General features: G+C 40.1%; 3 protein-coding genes and 1 pseudogene across 4 annotated transcripts; 3 read left to right on the top strand and 1 right to left on the bottom strand.

Moving 5' to 3' along the window:
- The first annotated feature begins 6,617 nt into the window (after nt 1–6,617).
- On the top strand, nt 6,618–8,074 carry LOC114358145 (uncharacterized; annotated as a pseudogene).
- Nucleotides 8,075–9,685: 1,611 nt separating this feature from the next.
- LOC114358164 (uncharacterized) lies at nt 9,686–13,526 on the top strand. 2 transcript variants are annotated; one of them, XM_028312046.1, is made up of 4 exons: nt 9,686–9,849; nt 10,142–10,309; nt 11,747–11,991; nt 13,366–13,526. In XM_028312046.1, the coding sequence occupies exons 1-3, from the start codon at nt 9,775–9,777 to the stop codon at nt 11,837–11,839; spliced, it is 336 nt and encodes a 111-aa protein (XP_028167847.1). In that variant the 5' UTR covers nt 9,686–9,774; the 3' UTR covers nt 11,840–11,991; nt 13,366–13,526. The 2 variants fall into 2 exon arrangements, with proteins under 2 accessions (XP_028167847.1, XP_028167848.1); XM_028312047.1 differs by lacking the exon at nt 13,366–13,526 and having other exon boundaries at nt 10,142–10,317; nt 11,747–11,909.
- Nucleotides 12,338–13,283, top strand: LOC114358144 (uncharacterized). Its single transcript, XM_028312026.1, has 3 exons — nt 12,338–12,410; nt 12,592–12,743; nt 13,121–13,283. The coding sequence occupies exons 1-3, from the start codon at nt 12,338–12,340 to the stop codon at nt 13,211–13,213; spliced, it is 318 nt and encodes a 105-aa protein (XP_028167827.1). The 3' UTR covers nt 13,214–13,283.
- Nucleotides 13,527–14,334: 808 nt separating the features above from the next.
- On the bottom strand, nt 14,335–20,883 carry LOC114358143 (sodium channel protein Nach-like). Its single transcript, XM_028312025.1, has 10 exons — nt 20,690–20,883; nt 20,112–20,318; nt 18,235–18,403; nt 17,919–18,046; nt 17,696–17,825; nt 17,190–17,339; nt 16,305–16,476; nt 15,690–15,864; nt 15,136–15,242; nt 14,335–14,975 (listed from the first exon to the last, which is right to left on the bottom strand). Exons 1-10 carry the CDS (start codon nt 20,881–20,883, stop codon nt 14,839–14,841), a joined length of 1,569 nt encoding a protein of 522 aa, XP_028167826.1. The 3' UTR covers nt 14,335–14,838.
- Nucleotides 20,884–21,844: the final 961 nt, after the last annotated feature.

Here is a 21,844-nt window from a genome sequence, read left to right as displayed (position 1 = left end):
ACAATGTAATGCCAACGTATTTCGTTGACAAGTTCGTACGATATGCATATTTTAAAGTTTCTTTAGGGCTGATTTTTCAATCGTCGGATAACGTATAACTAAATAATATGTTTGGCACACTTCAGTTCACTTCAGTTAAAAGCCATCCAGCCATCTTAATGTATTAAAACTGGATTGTGTTATTTTAAATCACCAGTTAAATTACTTGAGAATAATTTCATTTCTCTGATAATATAAATGCAAATATTATAAATTAAATTGAAAAAAAAAACACATTATTATTTCAAAAGATGAATGAAAGGATCAATATGTTTGCTTCGTTCATTGTCCCGTATCATTTGACACTTTAATGTGCGCGTGACCACGTGGAATCTTAACTGCCTAATTATGGTCTAATACGTCGCTCCTGGATGTGGTTTAGGTGCAGGCAGCTGCATTTATTGGTATTCCCGTTTTATTTTTATTGTGTTTGCTAACTGTATCTTTTAGATAGGAACTAAACGTATAATAGCCGCGATAGCCGAACGGTGAAGGGGTCGAACTGGCCGACTCGTGATCCGAGAAACGCGGGTTCGAATCCCGCCGCCGCTCGACTATTGTGGTGAACCCACTCGTAACACAAGCTTAATTAGCTTACCACGAGGTGTTAACGAAGTTATTAGTAATTTGTTTAAGTACATTATTAAAGGTGTTTCCGTTCCCTTAGGCTAATAATTTCAATTGGGAAGTGAATAAAATTAGTCGAATACTTGATCGTTAAAGTACGAGTAAAACCTTGCACATAAAATAAATATAAAATGATTACACAATACCTACTGCCGTAGAAAATGCAAATGAAGGGTACGTTAACGTTATTAGTTGTTATGGCCGATTTAAAATCTAAATAAAATTATTTTCGGCAAGAACTTCAAATGTTGTGTTACTGCTAACAGTTAGTCATACAGTTTATAATCATCGTTAACGAATTTCCGTAAGTTAAAAAAGGTCAAGTTCAAATCAAACATCTAACTAAATATTTATTCTTTGAACGATGAAAGGATTCATTCATAGATACTGAGAATTAGTTACTTTCCTAATGAGATTGACTAATTCCTAAAACGAGTGTGTATTTGACTATACGAGTAAGTAATTCTTATTTATTTAATTTCCAATTCCTTTGCTTCTGCTCTCGCACTCGCATAATGGAAGCTGGAAACATTGAATTTTCAGATAGATCCAGTTTATTCTGCAACCTTTTTTGATACCGTTTGACAGAGCTCGTGAAGCATTTTCAGGATCAGTAACCAGTTTTTCGATGTTTTGTACAATAATATGTAATTTAGAAAAAATCGAGTGAGATCACTTATCGTTTTCACCATGTATAGTCCATTCGTTTATAGGTCAGCCATGAAAAGAGTTTAAGCGATGGTCGTCCTGTGTGGTACAACAATGGGTCGAACCATTGCCATTGAACAATGAACATACAGCACGACACGAGGTGCTCGTGATGGACCTGCTGTTAGCTTTACCCGAATTTGATATGCCACTCTATTCCAAAGTTGTAAGTGGCTGCAGATTTTTGCTGTTTGGATACGTGAATCGTAACAATGCCAACTAACTTGACCGAATCGGAAAAAAAATAAAAATTATAAAGATTTAAAATAATAAATACCGCAGGCTCGTGGTTTACAAGCTTCTTAGGTATTCAATAAAACATCCATCCTCCTACTACGTCACACTTGCAGTGCCGCCGCCCCCTGCCCATTCTGTTTGAAAGTCCCATACTTCACCGACTTAGGTACTTACTAAAGACTTACCTACTGGAATAACGCAGTGTCTCTAGCCATTATATTACCATTTACCATAGTTTTGTACGGATCCAATACTTCTTCTTCTCAGTCGGTACACTCTTGTCAGAGTGGTCGTGGTCATCATTTTGAATCACGATTCAGAGTGATGTTCCTCGTAATACGGCGCCATTCCTCGCGGACTGCAGCTTTCCGGGTACTTTCGCTAACCGAGCACTTAGTTGCGGCCTTGATCTGGTCCGTCCATCTCATTGGTGATCTACCACGTGGTCTGGTGCCCTCAACTTTTATTGGATCCAATACAGAACCATTGATATTACGAAAAAAGTAACGTATTGCTTACTAAAATCCCTAGATTAATTTTAGCTACATGTGTGATTTCTAGGATAATACATTATGACCGCATACAACGCACATGGTGTTCTCAGCCTTCAGTGAGGCTGCGACACCGTCCACTTACGGCACTTACACATTTATCCCATTATCGGACTCCTGCGCAACGAACACGAACGATTGCTAAACAGTTGAATGTAAACTGGCATTATCCTCCAAAGCGATCACGTCACGCACCTGTGTCTGGAATTGACAATGATTTTTCTATACTGCGAGTGTAAGATTTCCACACTAAAGTATTCACAATAATAGGGCCCAATGGCCGCCAGAGGGCCCTTGCTGCCTTGCCGATTGCAACATATCTAAAAGTTACTCTATCATTTCAATAAATATTATTCTGTAGCATTTAAGGCAATGCGGCACCTATAGCAGAGTGCTGCATTAATTATGATTGTTATTTCAATGGTCGACCAACAATGTCAGAGCCGTTACGCAGAATATTTCACTTGTTTACTTTTTTGGCACTACTTCACATTTTCAAGTACCCTAGGTACTCGTTGAATATCACTACATAATATAAAACAAAGTCGCTTTTCGCTGTCTGTCCCTATGTATGCTTAGATCTTCAAAACTACGCAATGGATTTTGATGCGGTTTTTTAATAGGTAGATAAAATGATTCATGAGTAAGGTATACTTAGCACCTGTGCGAAGCCGGGGCGGGTCGCTAGTCTACACTAATATTATAAAGAGGAAAACTTTGTTTGTTTGTTTGATTGTAATGAATAGGCTCAAAAACTACTGGACCGTTTTTAAAAATTCTTTCACCATTCGAAAGCTACATTATCCACGAGTAACAAGGCTATATTTTATTTTGGAAAAAAATTGGGTTCCGTAAAGTATTTGGGTTTTTCGAAGTCCACGCGGGCGAAGCCGCTGGCGGAAAGCTAGTCATTCATAAAGACGTCATTGTTAGATAGGTTTGTAATTTTTTTCCAATTCAACGAATTTGTTTATTTGTTGTAGAGGTTTCTTGATTGGCATACCTAATAAAAGTTATTGTTACAAAACAAATACATTAGTAGTTACGAACTCGTTGAAATGTTTTGAAGTCTTCTCTGCCGAATGTCAACGGCATAAGGGACATGTTGGATTGACTGTCGTGACTGCTTTATGATTGTTATGAATTTCATTGATATGTTTTTATTAATATTAATACTGAATGCAAACAAAAGATTTGGGCTACTTTATAAATATAAACTCAATGATATAAAATATCAGTTCAACTCCGAGTGCATCAGGGGAAGGCATTGGAGAAGTAATAATTGCGTTTGATCTGGGCATTTGAAACATGTAAGTAGAAATTACATTTTGTAAAGTAGGTAATAGTTTTTTTTTTAGAAAATATCAATTAGTGCATATTTTTACAGGAATCAATTGAAAATTATTCTGGTTACCATGATGCAGATTTTGATCATCAAATCATCGGTAGGTAAACCCTTAAAAATTATAATTACTTATATGCCCGTATTCACCATCAATTCATAATTTTTATTTGATCCCTATGAAAACAAAATGCCTGTTATGTGTTACCATAGGGATCACTTAAAAATTAGGGATTGATGGTGAAAACGAGCATAGACACGCTTTTGTAACTAAGATTAAATTTTACATTTAACGATTAAATGTTAACAAAAAAAGAATTGTAAAAGCCGCTAAGCCACTGGCATTTTAACGTAATTTATCTCACCTCTAGGTGAGATGGGTCGACGAGGCTGATAAAAGGGGACCAATCGATATGGACATATTCTTCGACAGAGTTGTTTTGATTGGCGCCGACTTTGCGAAACTGAAAGAAACTATGGGTGAAAAATACCCATCGGACTGGAAGGATCTGAAAAACGAGTACATAGCTCCCGGCGTGTTTGTGACTCATCAGCACATACTGACGTCATATAACCCTTTCAGAAGACTCTTCATCGTGCCCAACGAAGTCAACCAAGTAATGTTCGTGAGCGTGCTAATGGAGCGCGCGATAATAAAGCCTAAACTACATCAATACAAACTAAAAAACATTACATTCCACTGCGGTCACCAAATCATACCAATCCCCAAGCATAGGTTGAGAAAAGATAGACAAATGCATGGGAACGATGGACTGCATAGCCCAGTCCATGACTTGATGGTGTTGCAAATAGAAAGTACACAACTTAATTTTACAAATAGTTCGGAACTGCATTCGTTCGACCAGTACATCCCGGGTGAATATAAAGTCGCTGGCCCCACGATCACCACTGTTGCAACTAAAGCAGATGATCTGAGTGCAGAAGGCATCAAATTTGTGTCGTTGGGATTCAAAAACATTCGGCGTATCAAAAAGAAGGCTAAATTGGTTTCGAGGACTTATGACGAAGACGAGAATGTACTTGTGGACTGCGAAGAACTGATGCCCGTGTATTGGGGCTACTTCATCTGCGTCAGGAACGACGACCACCAGCGCGGCGCGAGCTCGGGAGCGCTGCTGTTCCACGACACCAAGTTGTTCGGAGTCGGCAGCTTCGTTCTGACAAAATGCAACGAAAGTATACTGGTGTTCACTGATGTAAGACCGTACCATGAATTAATATTCAATACTTGTATGGATATACTTGCTGAACCCACTACCACTTCTACCACTACCAGTACTAGTACTACCACACTTAGACCGTACGCTTAGCGTAAAATTTGTATGGGGATAGTTCACTTTGTGATACCGGCACCAAATTTTAATAATTATGTTGTTAAGCATGTTATTCTGGCTTAAAAACCGGGAGCCCATCTGTAAAATATGTGGTCCCGGAGAAAAGACGTCATAAAAATGGCGGCCGACGCATTTTTAAAATTGCTTTTATTCTTGTTCTAACAACCTTATTTGCATGTGTGGGGTGTCAAATGAATGGTAATTAATTGTTTTATAGCTTTTTCAATTCAAGCTTAATCCCAGTACTGTACTCAAAATGTAGCTGATATTACGTATCATAGCTTTATAAAGCAATTAATTACCTTTCATTTGATACCCCCCACACGCATGTAAGGTTAAAAGAATCAGAATACTTTGCATTTTTCAAAATGTTGCAGCTGACATTTTGATGACGTCTTTTCTCCGGGGCCAAACATTTTACAGATGGGCTTCCGACGATTTTTTAGCCAGATTATCATGCTGTTTATCAACATACTAAAATTTAGTGCCGGTATCACAAAGTGAACTATTATCACCGTCACCCTAAGCAAAAGGACTAATTAGCAGCACTACTATGACGTGACGACTCCGTACACTCTCGGACTGTGTGGAACAAGCCCACCACCGAAATATTTATACAGGGTGTTAGGTAAATGGGTATATGAGCCGACACTAGTCCATGTTAACATTTTATTTTATTTTATTTTGTTTTATTCAGAAAACAAACAGCTTACAAATATATAAATTGCATAGATTGATATCTTCATTTTAATTATTTAAATTTAAATACAAATCGGATTTTATAATATTTAATTTGTATGAAAATTTAAAAAAAAATGATGATATCAAATTTCTGACTTCCATTACCATTATGATACCATTTATATGCCCATGTTAACATGGGCTAGTGTCGGCTCATATACTCATTTACCTAACACCCTGTATAGATAAATAGAGCACTGGAAGTTATTATTAGTTGATATAAGATTTTTATAATAGTGTTCCGAGTCGTGACGTGTGGGGCGGACCGATTTTTTTTGCACGCAAGTTTATTATCCCGGAATCCAAACCCACGACCTCCCATTTACCTACTGTCAAAGCTATTCAAAATCATCATTCGTTTTCAAGTTGAGTAAGTTATTATTTTTATTGTAGGTACCTACCTACTCCAACAGTAAGGCTAACCGGCAATAATGTGACGTGGATGTGGTAGGCTCAGCTTCTGTACGATACAGCTCAAGATCACAATCGAAACTTTCATTTTTTTTACACTTTACTCCTCAATTTTATATAACGAAAGGTAGGTAGAGAATTAACTGGTTTAAATACCTATTATTATGTTACATTATAATAATAAATTTCTGACATAGTAAGTTCATACATATAAGTTTCTTTCGCAACTTATTCTAAACAGGGCCCATTTATTGTCCTGAGGAAGTGGTGGGATTAAAGTAATACTGAAAAGCACTTTTTAACAGAGATGTTATGGATATCCGTAACCGTAACCGAAACTTTCGGATATCCGAAATAAAAATATAATGGTAACCGTTAGGGTGTCCCTTATTTTTCAAAGTTTTAAATTTGTAACGTATAGGTCTTAGTTTTGTTTGTTTGCCTCTAAAACACTCGGAAATAAATTTTTACCTTATTTGGAGTACGATAACCCGTGCCGACTTGCATCGAAACATGTTGCGCGGCAGTAGCGGTGCGTATTCGCGGTATTTGTTATTTGTTCTCAATTAATCTCGTGATTAACACCTATTGTTTGACATTCAGAAGATGGCTGTGGAATTAAGAAACAATAAAAAAAGTATTTTCTTAGTCGGGGACGTAAATTTATCAAATAATAGGCACAAAGTTACCGTTAATCGTCAGGTTTTTGCAGTATTTTTTTACATATTTTGCAAAGTTAATTAAATGTTATTGAAAGCTCTAATCTGATCATTCGGGAGTGTATTATATTTTGGGAAAAGCTATAAATCCTACCAGAGCCTAACTGTGTAAAAAAACTTGTGTTATCTTCACCATGCTTGGAGGGAGTTGCAAGAAAAATTATTAAAATTTATCAAGATTTATAAGCGCCGCGGTGAGGAGGATTTAAAAACAAATTAAATATTTTAACAAAAACAAATAAAACCAAGGCGTCCAGAGTGTTAAGGTGTAGACAAAAAGTTAAGAAAAGAAAGTAGAAAGTGCAAGACAAAGAAAATTAAATCTAAATATATAAAAGGAGAAACTGACTGACTGACTGACAGATCAACGCACAGCCTAAACGGCTAAACGTAGGCACTTGAAATTTGGAAGGGACGTAGCTTAGGTACCGTAGAGGTGCACTAAGAAAGGAATTCCCGAAATTCCCACGGGAACGGGAATTAGCGGGAAAAACAGGATTCACGCGTACGAAGTCGCGGGCGGCCGCTAGTAATTAAATAAATAAAAAATAGAGCAAATATGTTTCGGAGGTTATATCGTCATCTCTTACTACGCAAGATTCTATACAAACGCAAGGACATCACGACCAGCTTACCAGCTATGAGGAAAGCCTTAAGGAACTCTTGACATCCACTTTCCAAAAGGTATATGAGAGTGTTGACAAATTGATTTCCAAGGCAGCCCTGAGCAAGTTTAGTCAACATCTTTGGTACTTCATATCAGAAGAAATTGCCGTTTTATCACTCTTTAATGATGAAGGTAATGAACAAACACCGTCAATATTGTAGTAAAAGTACAAAGAGAGAGTATGTATGATTCTGAGAAGAGATACATTCCATCTGAAGAAGGTATGATTATTTCTATGGTAAATAGGACTTTGTACTAGTTTTTTATCCTGTTTTTAATGAATTGATAATACTACTGCCTTATTTATTGTTGATGGAAAACCATTGAGTGGTTTTGTGTCTGTCAAGAGTATAAATTTATTTTCTCGATTGAAAATTGATAATAATTTCCCCCTGAGACACATTTCTATATGAGATAAAGATGTTGCCTATTTAAAGGCAAAAAAGTGCTTTCTTTAAGGGTAGTTAATGATACAGCTGAAAGAGCTATAAAGCTTATGCAAGATTTTCATGGTTTGATCACTGCAAAGGAAGAGCAAAAGCTTTTTTTGCTTCGCACAGTGAAGCCAAAATCAGGCCAATATTCAGGAGCATGGAAATCTGTATCCAGAATGTAAAAAAGAGTCCCTCAAAAGTAAAATATATTGTCTGATCTGTAATGTTATCTTCTTTTTATAAATATTTTATAAAAAATAAATATTTTAATTGATATAGCTACTTAATAAAAGGGGTAAAACCAGCATTTTTCAAAATCTTCAGAGCTAGGTCGGCACGGGTTAATGTTGACGTAGGAAGATGAAATTTTGTATTTAAGTATGTCTGAGTACTACGAAAAGAAATAGGGGGTATGCATTTCATTATCTAAAAAAAATTTTTTTTCGGCCATATAAGGGACACCCTAGTAACCGTACCGATTCAAAAGTTTCGGATAGTTTCGGATGTAGGCAGAGTCAAACAAGTCCCTACGCTGATTTAGTGATAGTTGTGCATGAGCCTTTTTCCATAAAATGAAAGCTTTTTTTTACTAACTATAGGAGCGTGACAGATGCCAAATAAATCTCTTCTACCCATTCTATTCGTATGGAATGAACCGTGTTGGACAACTTTTACAATTTGCATTCTGCACAGATACCCGTATCCGTAACCGAAATCGGTATAATATTATTTCGTTCGTTCGATCGTTTCAGCCAAATGACGTCCACTGCTGGACAAAGGCCTCCTCCAATGTTTAATATTATTTGTATATCCGTAAACGGTAATGGATACGGATCCATAACCGAAAATACATATCCTTATCATCCCTACTTTTTAAAAGCCTATTTGCGGAAAATAATTAAATTAATAAAAGCTTTTATTGTGCCAACGCATGCCACGGTCCTGCTGCGCCTGCGCTTATAGTGCGGCGACTACTAGCTCCGCAGACAGATGATATCGATGCGCTACGGAACTAACGTTTTGCTATTAATGCCACCAACTCACCTTGGTTTTTGGCGGTCGCTAAATATTGTATGATGAATATCGGAGTTGTTAGATAACTACGGACTAAAGTTAACAGTTTGAGCATTTTTATTATACATAATGACTTATGAAATCCTTGAATCTACCATACACATAATGGTTTTTAAACCTAACCTACCATGGTAATAAACAATTTAAATAAAATGTCATCATCCGGTCAGCTAGTCTCCTCTCTTCAAATTACCAGGGGCAAATGGAAAATTTGGTCTACTCATCCTACGTTGGCATGGGGAGGCCTAAATGTTAGCATTATTTTTAAATAAACAAATAAATAAACAAATAGCCTTTATTTTCTCATCACAAACATTACAATGACACAAGTTGTTCAATATATTACAATTCATAAAACAAAGTTGTTTGTGTAAGACTGATGACTGTGATAGGAATTGTATGCCTGTAAACAGGTCATCAGGCTCCCACCACCCCAGATATTGACACAATTTAAAATGAATTAGAAAATCGCTAGTATAATGTTATATTATTACTAGCTTTCGGAATTTTGTCTGTCACAGAAAAACTTAATCGCGCGCGTCCCTGTTTCAAAAACCGGGATAAAAACTATCCTATGTCCTTTCCCGGGACTCAAACTATCTCTATGCCAAATTTCATCAAAATCAGTTCTGTGGTTTAGGCGTGAAAGCAAGACAGACAGACAAAGTTACTTTCGCATTTATAATATTAGTATAGATTATGCGGGAAACCCGTCTCAGCAAATCATTCCATGCATTTTTGCATTAAATCAAGCTACATATTTGCAACAATCTTAGCAGTTATAGAATCAAGCAATTGTGAAAATTCGACCCATTACATGGGCTTTATATGCCATAAGTGGTAACCTTTGGAAGCAGTACTGAAACACCATGGCGACAGCAAGGATCCCGTTGTGTGCACTTCTTTTGGTGTTGATCGTAGAAAATGTATGGAGCGGTCCAGCAGTGAGTACCATAGTCATATTTTATTAGTTTAATACTTATTTCCTTCAAATAAAAATTACTTACATCTAATTCATTGGTAATCGAATGTGAATGAGCAATGATCATTCCACCACCTATTTTCAAGATGTCATAATAAATATTTGTTTATTTGTCTTAATTCAGTTGTGTCTCCGACCTATTACTTATACGACTTGCCCATATAAATAAGCCAAAGTTCATGTTGAGTACTGCTCAAGTTTATGCTTGGCATAGCTGCTTTAACTGAAAAAATTAACAAGCCAACGTTCCCCAGTTCTACCACGACCCAGAATCCTCGCACCCGCTGTCGGCTGTATCGGGGCTGAGCTCTCGTCTGGCGGCGCACGCGCAGCGCGACGACGCGCGCCTCCCGCTGCCCACGCCGCAGGAGCTGGAGGCCATCAAGAAGGTCGCGCAGATCCTGGTTATGCTGGGGGAACAGGTACTGGGGTAGGCTTGCTGTTCAGTTCTGTTCCTTGTTCCTATGTGCCTAAGGATCATTATACCGTGATCTACTGGCTGCCGCTGACCACGCCGCAGGAGCTGGAGGCCATCAAGAAGGTCGCGCAGATCCTGGTTATGCTGGGGGAACAGGTACTGGGGTAGGCTTGCTGTTCAGTTCTGTTCCTTGTTCCTATGTGCCTAAGGATCATTATACCGTGACCTACTGGCAGCCGCTGACCACGCCGCAGGAGCTAGAGGCCATCAAGAAGGTCGCGCAGATCCTGGTCATGCTGGGGGAACAGGTACTAGGGTAGGCTTGCTGTTTAGTTCTGTTCCTTGTTCCTATGTTCTTAAGGATCATTATACCGTGACCTACTGGCAGCCGCTGCCCACGCCGCAGGAGCTAGAGGCCATCAAGAAGGTCGCGCAGATCCTGGTCATGCTGGGGGAACAGGTACTGGGGTAGGCTTGCTGTTCAGTTCTGTTCCTTGTTCCTATGTGCCTAAGGATCATTATACCGTGATCTACTGGCTGCCGCTGACCACGCCGCAGGAGCTGGAGGACATCAAGAAGGTCGCCCAGATCCTGGTTATGCTGGGGGAACAGGTACTAGGGTAGGCTTGCTGTTCAGTTCTGTTCATTGTTCCTGTGTGCCTAAGGATCATTATACCGTGGCCTACTGGCAGCCGCTGCCCACGCCGCAGGAGCTAAAGGCCATCAAGAAGGTCGCGCAGATCCTGGTCATGCTGGGGGAACAGGTACTGAGGTAGGCTTGCTGTTCAGTTCTGTTTCTTGTTCCTATGTGCTTAAGGATCATAATAGCGTGCTCTGGCTGACGCTGCAAAACCGCAGGAGCAGGAGGTCATCAAGAAGGTCGCACAGATCCTGGTTATGCTGGGGGAACAGGTACTGGGGTAGGCTTACTGTTCAGTTCTGTTCCTTGTTCCTATGTGCCTAAGGATCATTATAGCGTGACCTACTGGCTGCCGCTGCCCACGTCGCAGAAGCTGGAGGCCATCAAGAAGGTCGCACAGATCCTGGTTATGCTGGGAGAACAGGTATTGGCGTAGGCTTGCTGTTCAGTTCTGTTCCTTATTCCTATGTGCCTAAGGATCATTATAGCGTGCTTTGGCTGCCGCTGCCCACGCCGCAGCAGCTGGAGGCCATCAAGAAGGTCGCGCAGATCCTCTTCATGCTGGGAAAAAAGGTAGACGGGATTTTTAGTTATATTCCATGATACTCGTTCTAGGAGCTTAACACGACTGGGCTGCAGGAGTTAGGGGCTATTTCATCATTTTGTATGTATGTAGTACGTAATTTAGAGACGTTGCGAAGCGATCACGAACGTCAAATTTTGTATACACTCTCAAATCTCAATGCATGCATAACAATGAAACTTATTGCAGAAATGTAAACAATAACGTAATGATTTCAGGTCATCCCAGCGATAATTGGCGACCCACCGTCCCCGGGCAACTGCGAGGGGGCAGTCGAAGACGTCCCCAATGACATCGTCAATAATCCCTAACTAAACGTACTATATTTTTGAAATCCAATTTACAATTAGTAAATTAAACAAACAACGAACGCAGACAGCAGCTGAAGTAATGCCAAGAAACTTTTATAAAAACCGTTGTTTGAATTTGTAAGCCCTTCTCAAAACTAAAATAGCGCCAGCAGGTACTAGGGTAGGCTTGCTGTTCAGTTCTGTTCCTTGTTCCTATGTGCCTAAGGATCATTATGCCGTGACCTCCTGGCTGCCTCTGCCCACGCCGCAGGAGCTAGAAGCCATCAAGTAGGTCGCGCAGATCCTGGTTATGCTGGGGAAACTGGTACTAAGGTAGGCTTGCTGTTCAGTTCTGTTCCTTGCTCCTATGTGCCTAAGGATCATTATACCGTGACCTACTGGCTGCCGCTGACCACGCCGCAGCAGCTGGAGGCCATCAAGAAGGTCGCGCAGATCCTGGTTATGCTGGGGGAACAGGTACTAGGGTAGGCTTGCTGTTCAGTTCTGTTCCTTGTTCCTATGTTCTTAAGGATCATTGTAGCGTGCTCTGGCTGCCGCTGCGACGCCACAGAAGCTGGAGGCTATCAAGAAGGTCGCGCAGATCCTAGTTATGCTGGGAGAACAGGTCTTGGGGTAGGCTTGCTGTTCAGTTCTGTTTCTTGTTCCTATGTGCTTAAGGATTATAATAGCGTGCTCTGGCTGACGCTGCGAAACCGCAGGAGCAGGAGGCCATCAAGAAGGTCGCACAGATCCTGGTTATGCTGGGGGAACAGGTACTGGGGTAGGCTTACTGTTCAGTTCTGTTCCTTGTTCCTATGTGCCTAAGGATCATTATAGCGTGACCTACTGGCTGCCGCTGCCCACGTCGCAGAAGCTGGAGGCCATCAAGAAGGTCGCACAGATCCTGGTTATGCTGGGAGAACAGGTATTGGCGTAGGCTTGCTGTTCAGTTCTGTTCCTTATTCCTATGTGCCTAAGGATCATTATAGCGTGCTTTGGCTGCCGCTGCCCACGCCGCAGCAGCTGGAGGCCATCAAGAAGGTCGCGCAGATCCTCTTCATGCTGGGAAGAAAGGTAGACGGGATTTTTAGTTATATTCCATGATACTCGTTCTAGGAGCTTAACACGACTGGGCTGCAGGAGTTAGGGGCTATTTCATCATTTTGTATGTATGTAGTACGTAATTTAGAGACGTTGCGAAGCGATCACGAACGTCAAATTTTGTATACACTCTCAAATCTCAATGCATGCATAACAATGAAACTTATTGCAGAAATGTAAACAATAACGTAATGATTTCAGGTCATCCCAGCGATAATTGGCGACCCACCGTCCCCGGGCAACTGCGAGGGGGCAGTCGAAGACGTCCCCAATGACATCGTCAATAATCCCTAACTAAACGTACTATATTTTTGAAATCCAATTTACAATTAGTAAATTAAACAAACAACGAACGCAGACAGCAGCTGAAGTAATGCCAAGAAACTTTTATAAAAACCGTTGTTTGAATTTGTAAGCCCTTCTCAAAACTAAAATAGCGCCAGCAGTCCTGGCATAATTGGCACATTTACAGATTCAATATGGGAAATATGTCAAAATGTCGAATAACTGACGATTTATTCCTTGATTGGTCGAATCCACTTAAGTCTGTCATTTATTTTCCTATAAAATTCAAGGTTAAGGCAAAAATACGTCATTTAACACTAATTCAAGATAAATCATCTCGGTAATGATTAAAACAATGCAGATTTAATCTCGTATTATTTTGGCCAGTATCGCAACCTCACGCAGGTGTGGCGACATCTCATTCCGAGCAGTTTCGCAAAGGACGCTTCTTTTAATTCTCTAACTACGGCATTATTAGTAGGGAATTTAGTGCAAGAACCCCTCCACTTTGGTATAGAAGGCTCATTTTTGCAACAGTGGTTCTTTGGGTGCTCCTGAGTGGATTTCTGTCGGTAGACATCGGGAGCCCCCCCTGTGGTAGCAGGGGGAGGGGGGGCAAGTTTCCTTCCGCCGCGCTTCACTTTAAGGCCCATATCTTCAAAACTATGGGTACTAGGGCAAGTGTGGTATCATTTTCGGATAATTAAAAGATGGCGAATTCATTTCTAGAACAACCTTTTTGCCTTTTCATACAAAAAAAATGAAATATTGAGTAAAATTCACAAAAACCAAAAAGTATTTTTTTAAATAAACGTCGTTTACTTTTAAACCACTGGAGATAATCTAATAAAAAAAATATGACCTGAAAGCTACATTTATCAGGATTATAAAAATATAACATTGTATGGTACTTTTTTCGCAAAAAGTAGGTGAAAAAAATTTTTTCTTCATTACACAGCGGGCNGTCTATATATCCGAATCGTTTGCCTAACTGCTCGTAGGCGCACGAGCGGAAAGATCTTTGTACACTCGTCTTCTTAACAAATCTACACAATAATATTTGATAAAGACATAATAACCCTTACAAATAAAATCATACAACAAAAGGCCAAAGAAGTTTATCTATTACGCAAGCATTTTTAACAAAAATATTGTAAACTGGATTTCAGAAGTTATCTTAAATTAACTTTATTTTGCTATTTAACTAGTTATTGTTTGTGCCAAGCTATTATTTATATTTAATAATACAAAAATGTTTTATTAGCGACTGTTATCTTTAGAAATATAAGTAAGCTTAAATAAATTAATCAATGCAAATTATATTTTTGTTTTTGTTTACTTCCGTTATAATATCTGTTACCTATCCTTCATATCACATTTTTTCCACATTATTTTGATTATAATTTTATAGTAATATGTTACTAGTAACGTATGGTATACTATGTGATTACACAATAAAATACATCATTACATTACACTTTAAGCGTGGCGTAGGTCGAATGACATTTTACTAATTGTTTATACATGCAAACATAATTTTTATACGATTGGCAAACAACCATTTATTGTTAAAAAACAAACAACTTAGCTGTGTACACATATTATTAAAATATGTTACTCTACATAACATAAGTTTACGTATCTCTTCGTTTGATCCGTCGTGACCTCCGTATGAAGTGATAGACCCATCGGAAGGTCAGGTGGAACACCAGCTCGGCCACGGATATCAGGGAAACTCCCAGCATGAAACAGATGTGACAGCTGATTGTGGCTGAAAATGGAGTAAAGCTCTTTATCAGTGAGATATATAAAATATAAAACGAGAAGATCTGAGAGACACAGCACTTGTGAAAATCTGTGAGGAAGTCCTTTGTCCAGCAGTGGTCGGAATGCTAGAATGAACGAAAAGATATTTGTTTCACGACACTTACCAAAGGCCTCGTACCAGCTCATGTTGATTTCCACGTTGTACACCTGGTGTTTGAGCGTCGTGTAGTAGAACCGCAGCACTGTTGTGTTGGCGAGCGATACAGCTAATCTACAACAAGACATTGTCATTGTACTCACGAAATGAAACTACTCAAGAGAAGTAATGATAAGACTTCAGGAAACTTCTTGTTGAGAGTGAGACCCTTTTTAACGTTTCATTAATATTGAAGAGGATAATGAACAACGGTGTCAGAGAACACTGAGTTTGTAACAGTGTAGGTGTGACATAAACTGCAGATTGATTCAGCAGATTGAGGCAGCTCTCATCAGCCATCATACCAAAATAGTACGCTCTAATTGCCAGCATCAATAGTCAATAGAAGGGACAAAGTCAATTGATCCGTCCATCGAGAATCATCTAGAGCCATTTAAAAGTATCTCGTACGCAAGTACATTATGTCCAATGGATATAAACGTCAAACGTTTTATGATAGCTATGATTAATTAATATTCTGGCTGAGGATTTCGACGGAGAAGAAGCAAGCAACAAAATCACCTGAACTGATTGCTGAACAGCTTCTCGGAGCGATAGTAGAGCGTGTGGAAAGCGTTGGCGGAGTGGTAGATGCGCGCGCAGTCAGGCTCGCAGGCGGGACACGACTGCGAGTCCTGCAGCTCCTCGCCCAGGCTGGCGTCCTGCATGTCTCCCGGGTAGTAGTACCTCATCTTCTCTGGGCGTTGATAAAAGTAAGCTTAGAGGCTTCATCATCATTTCAAGAGACAGGACAGGATGGTCAATAATTGGTCACTGCTGAACATAGGTCTCCCCCAATTATGGGAAACCAATTGGAAATTGGTGAGGGTCTTCATCATAGTCATCATTTCAGACACAGGATGGTCCCTGCTTAACATAGGTCTCCCCCAATTTCAGGATAACCAATTGAAAATTAGCGACAGCTTTGAGATGTTGAAAATGGCTGTTTTTTCATTCTTCACCAACACACTATGTCCTCAATCGTATTCCGTATGGTACTCGATAACTCATCTTTTATGAAGATATTGACAAAATGCATAGCAGTAGATGAGCCGTGAGCCAATGCTTAAAAGCTTATTTTTTGGTCCAGTAGAGTTTATTTTACAAGGAAACGCTTAAAAAATTTTGTTACTTTACCCCTATGTTTGTACAAGCACTGAAGATGCTCCGTGGTGCAGACGATATCGGTGGCGTTGCGCGGCAGGTAGAAAGGCACGCAATTGCATATCGCCATGGTGACCGCGCGGCGGCATTCTGTCAGGCACCAGGCGAAACTACTGCGAGGGGACTGGCTGATTCGACATCCTCGCTATAAAAAGAAACCATGCTATCATCTGTACAAGGAATGAAGCTATAGTTTCTCCCAACGCAATAATAAATTCAGTGATTCCATATTAATGCCACAATACTTCCTTTGCAAGATATGTTTAAAATGATGATCTTTTGGATGACGAACGCTCTTAGAAGAAACAGAATCGAAGAACCGAATCACATCTATTATTCAAAGATTCCTTTAGACAATGTGCTTGAATCAAGCCATCAAACTTGGAAGAATCTAAAAGTTGTCAGACAGATTCTATTTCCAGACAGATTATTTTCCTGATAGTTTCTTTGCTAAGCCGTGTGGTGACGGCAGAGCAGAATACATTTGTCACCAACCCCTACTCTTCCCGCGGGTGTCGTAAGAGGCGACTTAGGGACTACACATTAAACAGAGAATGGGCAGCAGCGCTCTCTGAAAAACATCAATCTTTTAAACTGCAATCTCCAACCCGCCTGCCTAGCGTGGAGATTATGGCAAAACCCTCCACTATAGTGGAGGAGGCTCATAGTCCAGCAGTGGACTGTAAAGGGCTGTTGATGATGATGATGAGTTTCTTTGCTGCAAATTTACTGTCAACTGTTGGCCTGCAAAACCTGTCAGGTATACTAGTTTTTTTTTCATCTTTCTGACGTTTTTGAAGACGATTTGATCTTTCTTTCTTTTCTTTCTGAAGTCAAAGAGACTTATAGAATACCCACCCTCTCCTCGTCGAAGTACTCCACGGAGTCAGCTACGTACTGCGCGTGCGCCTCCAGCTTGAAGTAGACCGAGTCGTTGATTCCTGCGCAGTACGTGCGCACCGCGCCGCTTTCCAGTAGCGGGTATTCATCGCCGTCGAACACCATCACCTGGAATCATTCGCAGATTGATCTAGCGGTGTTTCTTTCNTTTCTTTTCAAATTCAGAATTTTTATAAGTATGGAGCCCCTTTTCTTGGCACCAATATAGTTTGCCCGACCATCAATACGGAACAACATATCTGCTGGTGCTGAGTAGAAGTAAAGGAAGAAATTTAACAATGGCCATTGTTTGCCTCGCAGGGATATCCCCTCTTGTTTCCATCACTGCAATTCCTGCATATAACAAGGCTACTGTTTGGCAGCCCAACCAACAAAGGTTGAGCATTAGTCCTGAGATAAGGAAATACATACAATTTAATGGTTTCGAAGTGAGCAAACTTTTTCAATTATAATTTAAAACTCACATCCAAACCGATTAGAGTGGGGCGTCGGATGACCGCAAAGTCATCAGGGTTCTCCTTCACAACCACCAGCAGTCCATGGTTCACGCCGGTCCTGTCGAGTGTCTTTGCTCCGTTATTCATATCCACTGGGCTAAAAATAGAAGTTAAGCCCGTTAACTTTTCGTTTAAACAGATGCAGATTTAGAAAGCTGTGATCTCTTTTTGTTCTGTTGTCAGAACTTACTAGTATCTAGAGTTGAAGACACAGCAGAAGCCGAGGGGAGTGGCCCTCTCTGCAAACATGATCTGGCAGTCAATCAGGCGGCCGCGCCAGGAACACTTCTTAAGGATGGAAGAACACTTAGGTGCCAGCTGGAATTTTAATTTTAAATTAAATTCTATTTTGTATCTCCTTTCCATGCCAAGTAGACCAAATCCTTCACTTAATTAATTTGAGGGGGGGGGGTTGTGCTCTTACCTACAGTGGAGACTAATGACTTGATGATGATGACATAGTACTAGGAAAATTTCATTATTGATTTATTATTACTTTACCTTACCTTATACATAAGATCGGTTATGTTAAAGTTGTTATCTATCTTGTAAAGGAAGCGTAGAAACTGCAGGTCCTCATTCTTCGGTCGGGAGCTAGTGATCATCGCTCCGAAGTTCTTTAGATAGGTCTTTATGTCCTCTCTCGAGAGTGATCTGTTATTATCTTTTGCAACCCTGAAATCAGTCATAACTTGTGAAAGAATGTGATTGTGACAAATCAATGGTTATGAAAAAACGTGAGCACCTGTCGTTAAAATTAAAGCAATGTCACAGATCTTACCATGTCGTGTGGGCTGTAACTTCTGAGAAAAATAGGAGGCTGATATGTTTTGGACGGAATCATTTTATTTTCCGGACAAGCAAGTGGATTGAACCAAACTGGGAACAAATACACAGAGTGATCTAACACTAAGCGTCTCGCAACTGAGGATCAAAACCAGATCCTCTGAGTACCTATAGAGAATCCAACTTGACTAGTACCACGGAAAGCCTCCGAATACCTGTCACCGAATAGAAACTGGCCATTAGTGTCCGACCGAATGTTCGGTTTCGGTTTCGTTTTCGGTTGAGTTTCGGTAAAAACACGAGTTTCGGTTTAATTTCGTTTTCGGCGGCAAACTTGCCGAAACTACGACCGAAACCGAATGTGCATTCGGGAGTTTCCGCGCTGTTATCGGTCATGTTCGGCGCGTTAAATTAGAGAATGAATCCGATCAGAGCCAAGCCAATGTCGTGATTCGCTCGCTTGTTTGTTTGCTGTTAGTTTTGTTTTGTTGTGGTGGCGAGTTTTCGAGTGATTTATTTTGAATTTGGTAAGTTTTATAGTAATGACTATAGTGCATTTCATGGTGATAATATTATGGATTCAGAGTTTCAAAGTTCATTTTAGTATTTATCACCAAGGTATCCAAGTGGCAAGTACAGTAGATACTAACTTACGTACTACCTACCAATTTTGTTTTGAGAAATTATTAAGGTAAAAGACCCGACCATGCCCGACCATGGGACGGGTTATGTAGATGTTCTGAATATTGCGTAATTAAAAAAAATTTAGACTATAAATCCTTCTTTTTTAATACATAATTTGATACCTTTTAGATTAAAAAGGAACTTTATAAGTTCAATTTTAATGCAATTTAAAGAAAAAACAATAAAGACTGACTGATTATAACAACGTTTTCTTTTTTTTTGTAAGGAAGTTTCGGTTTCGGTTTCGGTTTCGGCCGAAATAGACACCGTTGCCGAAATTCGTTTTCGGTTTCGGTTTCGGTCGTAAAACTTGTTTCGGTCGGACACTACTGGCCATCATACGCACAGCTCATAAGCATAAAGCTAAAGTGCTTACGAGGCAATAGGCTAGTTTCCTAAAAAAAATTTTTTAGTCCGTCATGTTTAATATCAAAAAATATTGGACACATATATTTTTATTTGTCAATCTAACAAATAATTACATAGTTATGGTGCGTTGAAGTTCCGCACGACGTCACAACGTGCGGCACTTTTTATGCACGCATTGGCGTCACGGGCCTCTTCTTATGAACTTTGGCGCGCTTTATCTACGCATTGACGTCACGGGCCTCTTCTTATGAACTTTGGCGCGCTTTATCTCTTTAAATTTTCATTAGTTTGAAAAAGTGAAAAATACGTGTAGAGTATTTTTTGATAAGTTAACTGACGGACTAATTAAAACTTTTGCTTTTTGACCCAGGAAACATCCCTAGGGCACTGAGGACGTACTCGCTAGCCTCAAGGTTAATTTGCAGATGAGCACGTGAACGTGGCCTGTAGCAGTTATACACAGCTCATCAGCGTATAGCTAGAGTACCTTCTCACTGACGAGACAGTTGTTGCAAGTGCCGAGGATTCTAGCAATCATACGCACAGTTCATCAGCATAGAGCTGGAGCGCCTTCTCGCTGACGAGGCAGTTGCTGCAAATGCCGACAGCCGGGAAGGGCACGGAGGGCGCGCCCTCGCTGTCCTGCAGGTTGATCTGCAGCGGAGGACGTACGCGCGCCCTGTAGCAGTTGAACGCCACCCACGACGAGCCCCAGATCATGAGGAGGAGCATGATGATCCTGTAGCACCACCTAGGAAAGCCGTGGCTCTAGCTTTTACGTGGAATTTGAGTTTGAAGATCGAAGAAAACGTACTTATGTCGTTGAAAGGCATTATTGTAATTCTATAAGCAGTACAGCTACTTACTCGTACTTAATTGAGTGAGATTTGAGAAATTGAAGAGCTACTTTATTGCACCAACCACGATATTTCCACGGATAATAAAAACGATGGGATCTTTTATTTTGAAATCACTGATTACTTCAATGGTACCTAAGCGATAATTCACCGCCAGGTGATTTGATAAAGCATGAAACTAACAGGCGTACCTACAAATTGGCTCACTTTAGCTCACTTTCAAAGAATTTACATACTTATGGTAACATACTTGTATGTTACCCACCTCATAGCCGTCGGAGAGTCCTTATCCGTCGCGAATCTGACGCCCTTGATCGTGCAGTGCGTGACGTACTCCTTGAAAGCGTCCACCAGACTCCTGCGCAGCCTCTCCTCCAGACTCTCGGCCTGTTGCCAGCTCAGCTTCACGCCGCTCTTGGCCTTGTACTTGGACCAGACGGCCGGGTCTACTGTGCGCATTGTGGGGATTAGGCTGAACCGAACAGAACAGAATAACCTTGGTACTTCGGTTTTGTTCCCCAGTCGATGAAGCACCTGATGTCGTGCCCTGAGTGCCCAAGCAACTGCACTCAGGAGGATTTGATGAGTGCTACTGACAACGCCACTCTTGTGGCGGAGTTTTGGGCTGACACTGTGTAGGTTTGTAGTCGACACGAAAAGAAGAAGACCTAGGTACTTGGTAGTTCAGCCCGTAATTCAAGTAGGAGTAATAAGAACATCTTTTCCTGGTTTAACTGTATTTACAATAGCAGAGAATAGCGGTATTTATAAATTATTTTATTGTAACTTAATTGATGGTCAATCCCTCACTGCACGACTGCACGAATCACTCCACAATAAAAATCATACCGCATGCAATTAATATTCGCGTGACAGTAGCATGATTGTACTTGTACATTTAAAACAGTTCCATGATAGTTTCAATTATTTACTTTGTTTTTATTTACCTCGTTCAGATATTTTCACATTTTACTAAATTAACAATTACTCTATTTAACTGTTGTATGCCACGCCATGAGATAGAAATTAGCACGTCACTACCTTGTTTAATATACCACGCAATCTTGTATACCCATTCTTATAAGATACACCATACAAGAATGCATGGTAAATTCAGTGAACTGCTCCTGAATCGAATGTACCTACTACTACTATTTCTATTTATTTATATTAACCGGCAGACAGTGGTGACTGAGTTTGTTGCGGCGCTTCTTCTCAGCACTTGCCAAATGTTGGTCTCGAAGCGCTGGTAGGGTAAAAAGATTATGAGACATGTAGAGGCTCCTTAAGAGCAAAATGACGATTTGTAAGAACTATTTATTAGTCCAAACAAATAAAGAAATTTTGACTTTTGACTTTTTTGACTTTTGACTTTTGAAGTTAAACCTATAACTGCAGCTTATTTTAGTTCTCGTACGCA

Source organism: Ostrinia furnacalis, unplaced genomic scaffold (genome assembly GCF_004193835.3).
Source record: "Ostrinia furnacalis isolate ACB-3 unplaced genomic scaffold, ASM419383v2 OfSCF3745, whole genome shotgun sequence".
NCBI lineage: Eukaryota > Metazoa > Arthropoda > Insecta > Lepidoptera > Crambidae > Ostrinia > Ostrinia furnacalis.
The sequence above is the reverse complement of the archived record's forward strand: the minus strand, read 5'-3'. Positions and strand labels throughout refer to the sequence as shown.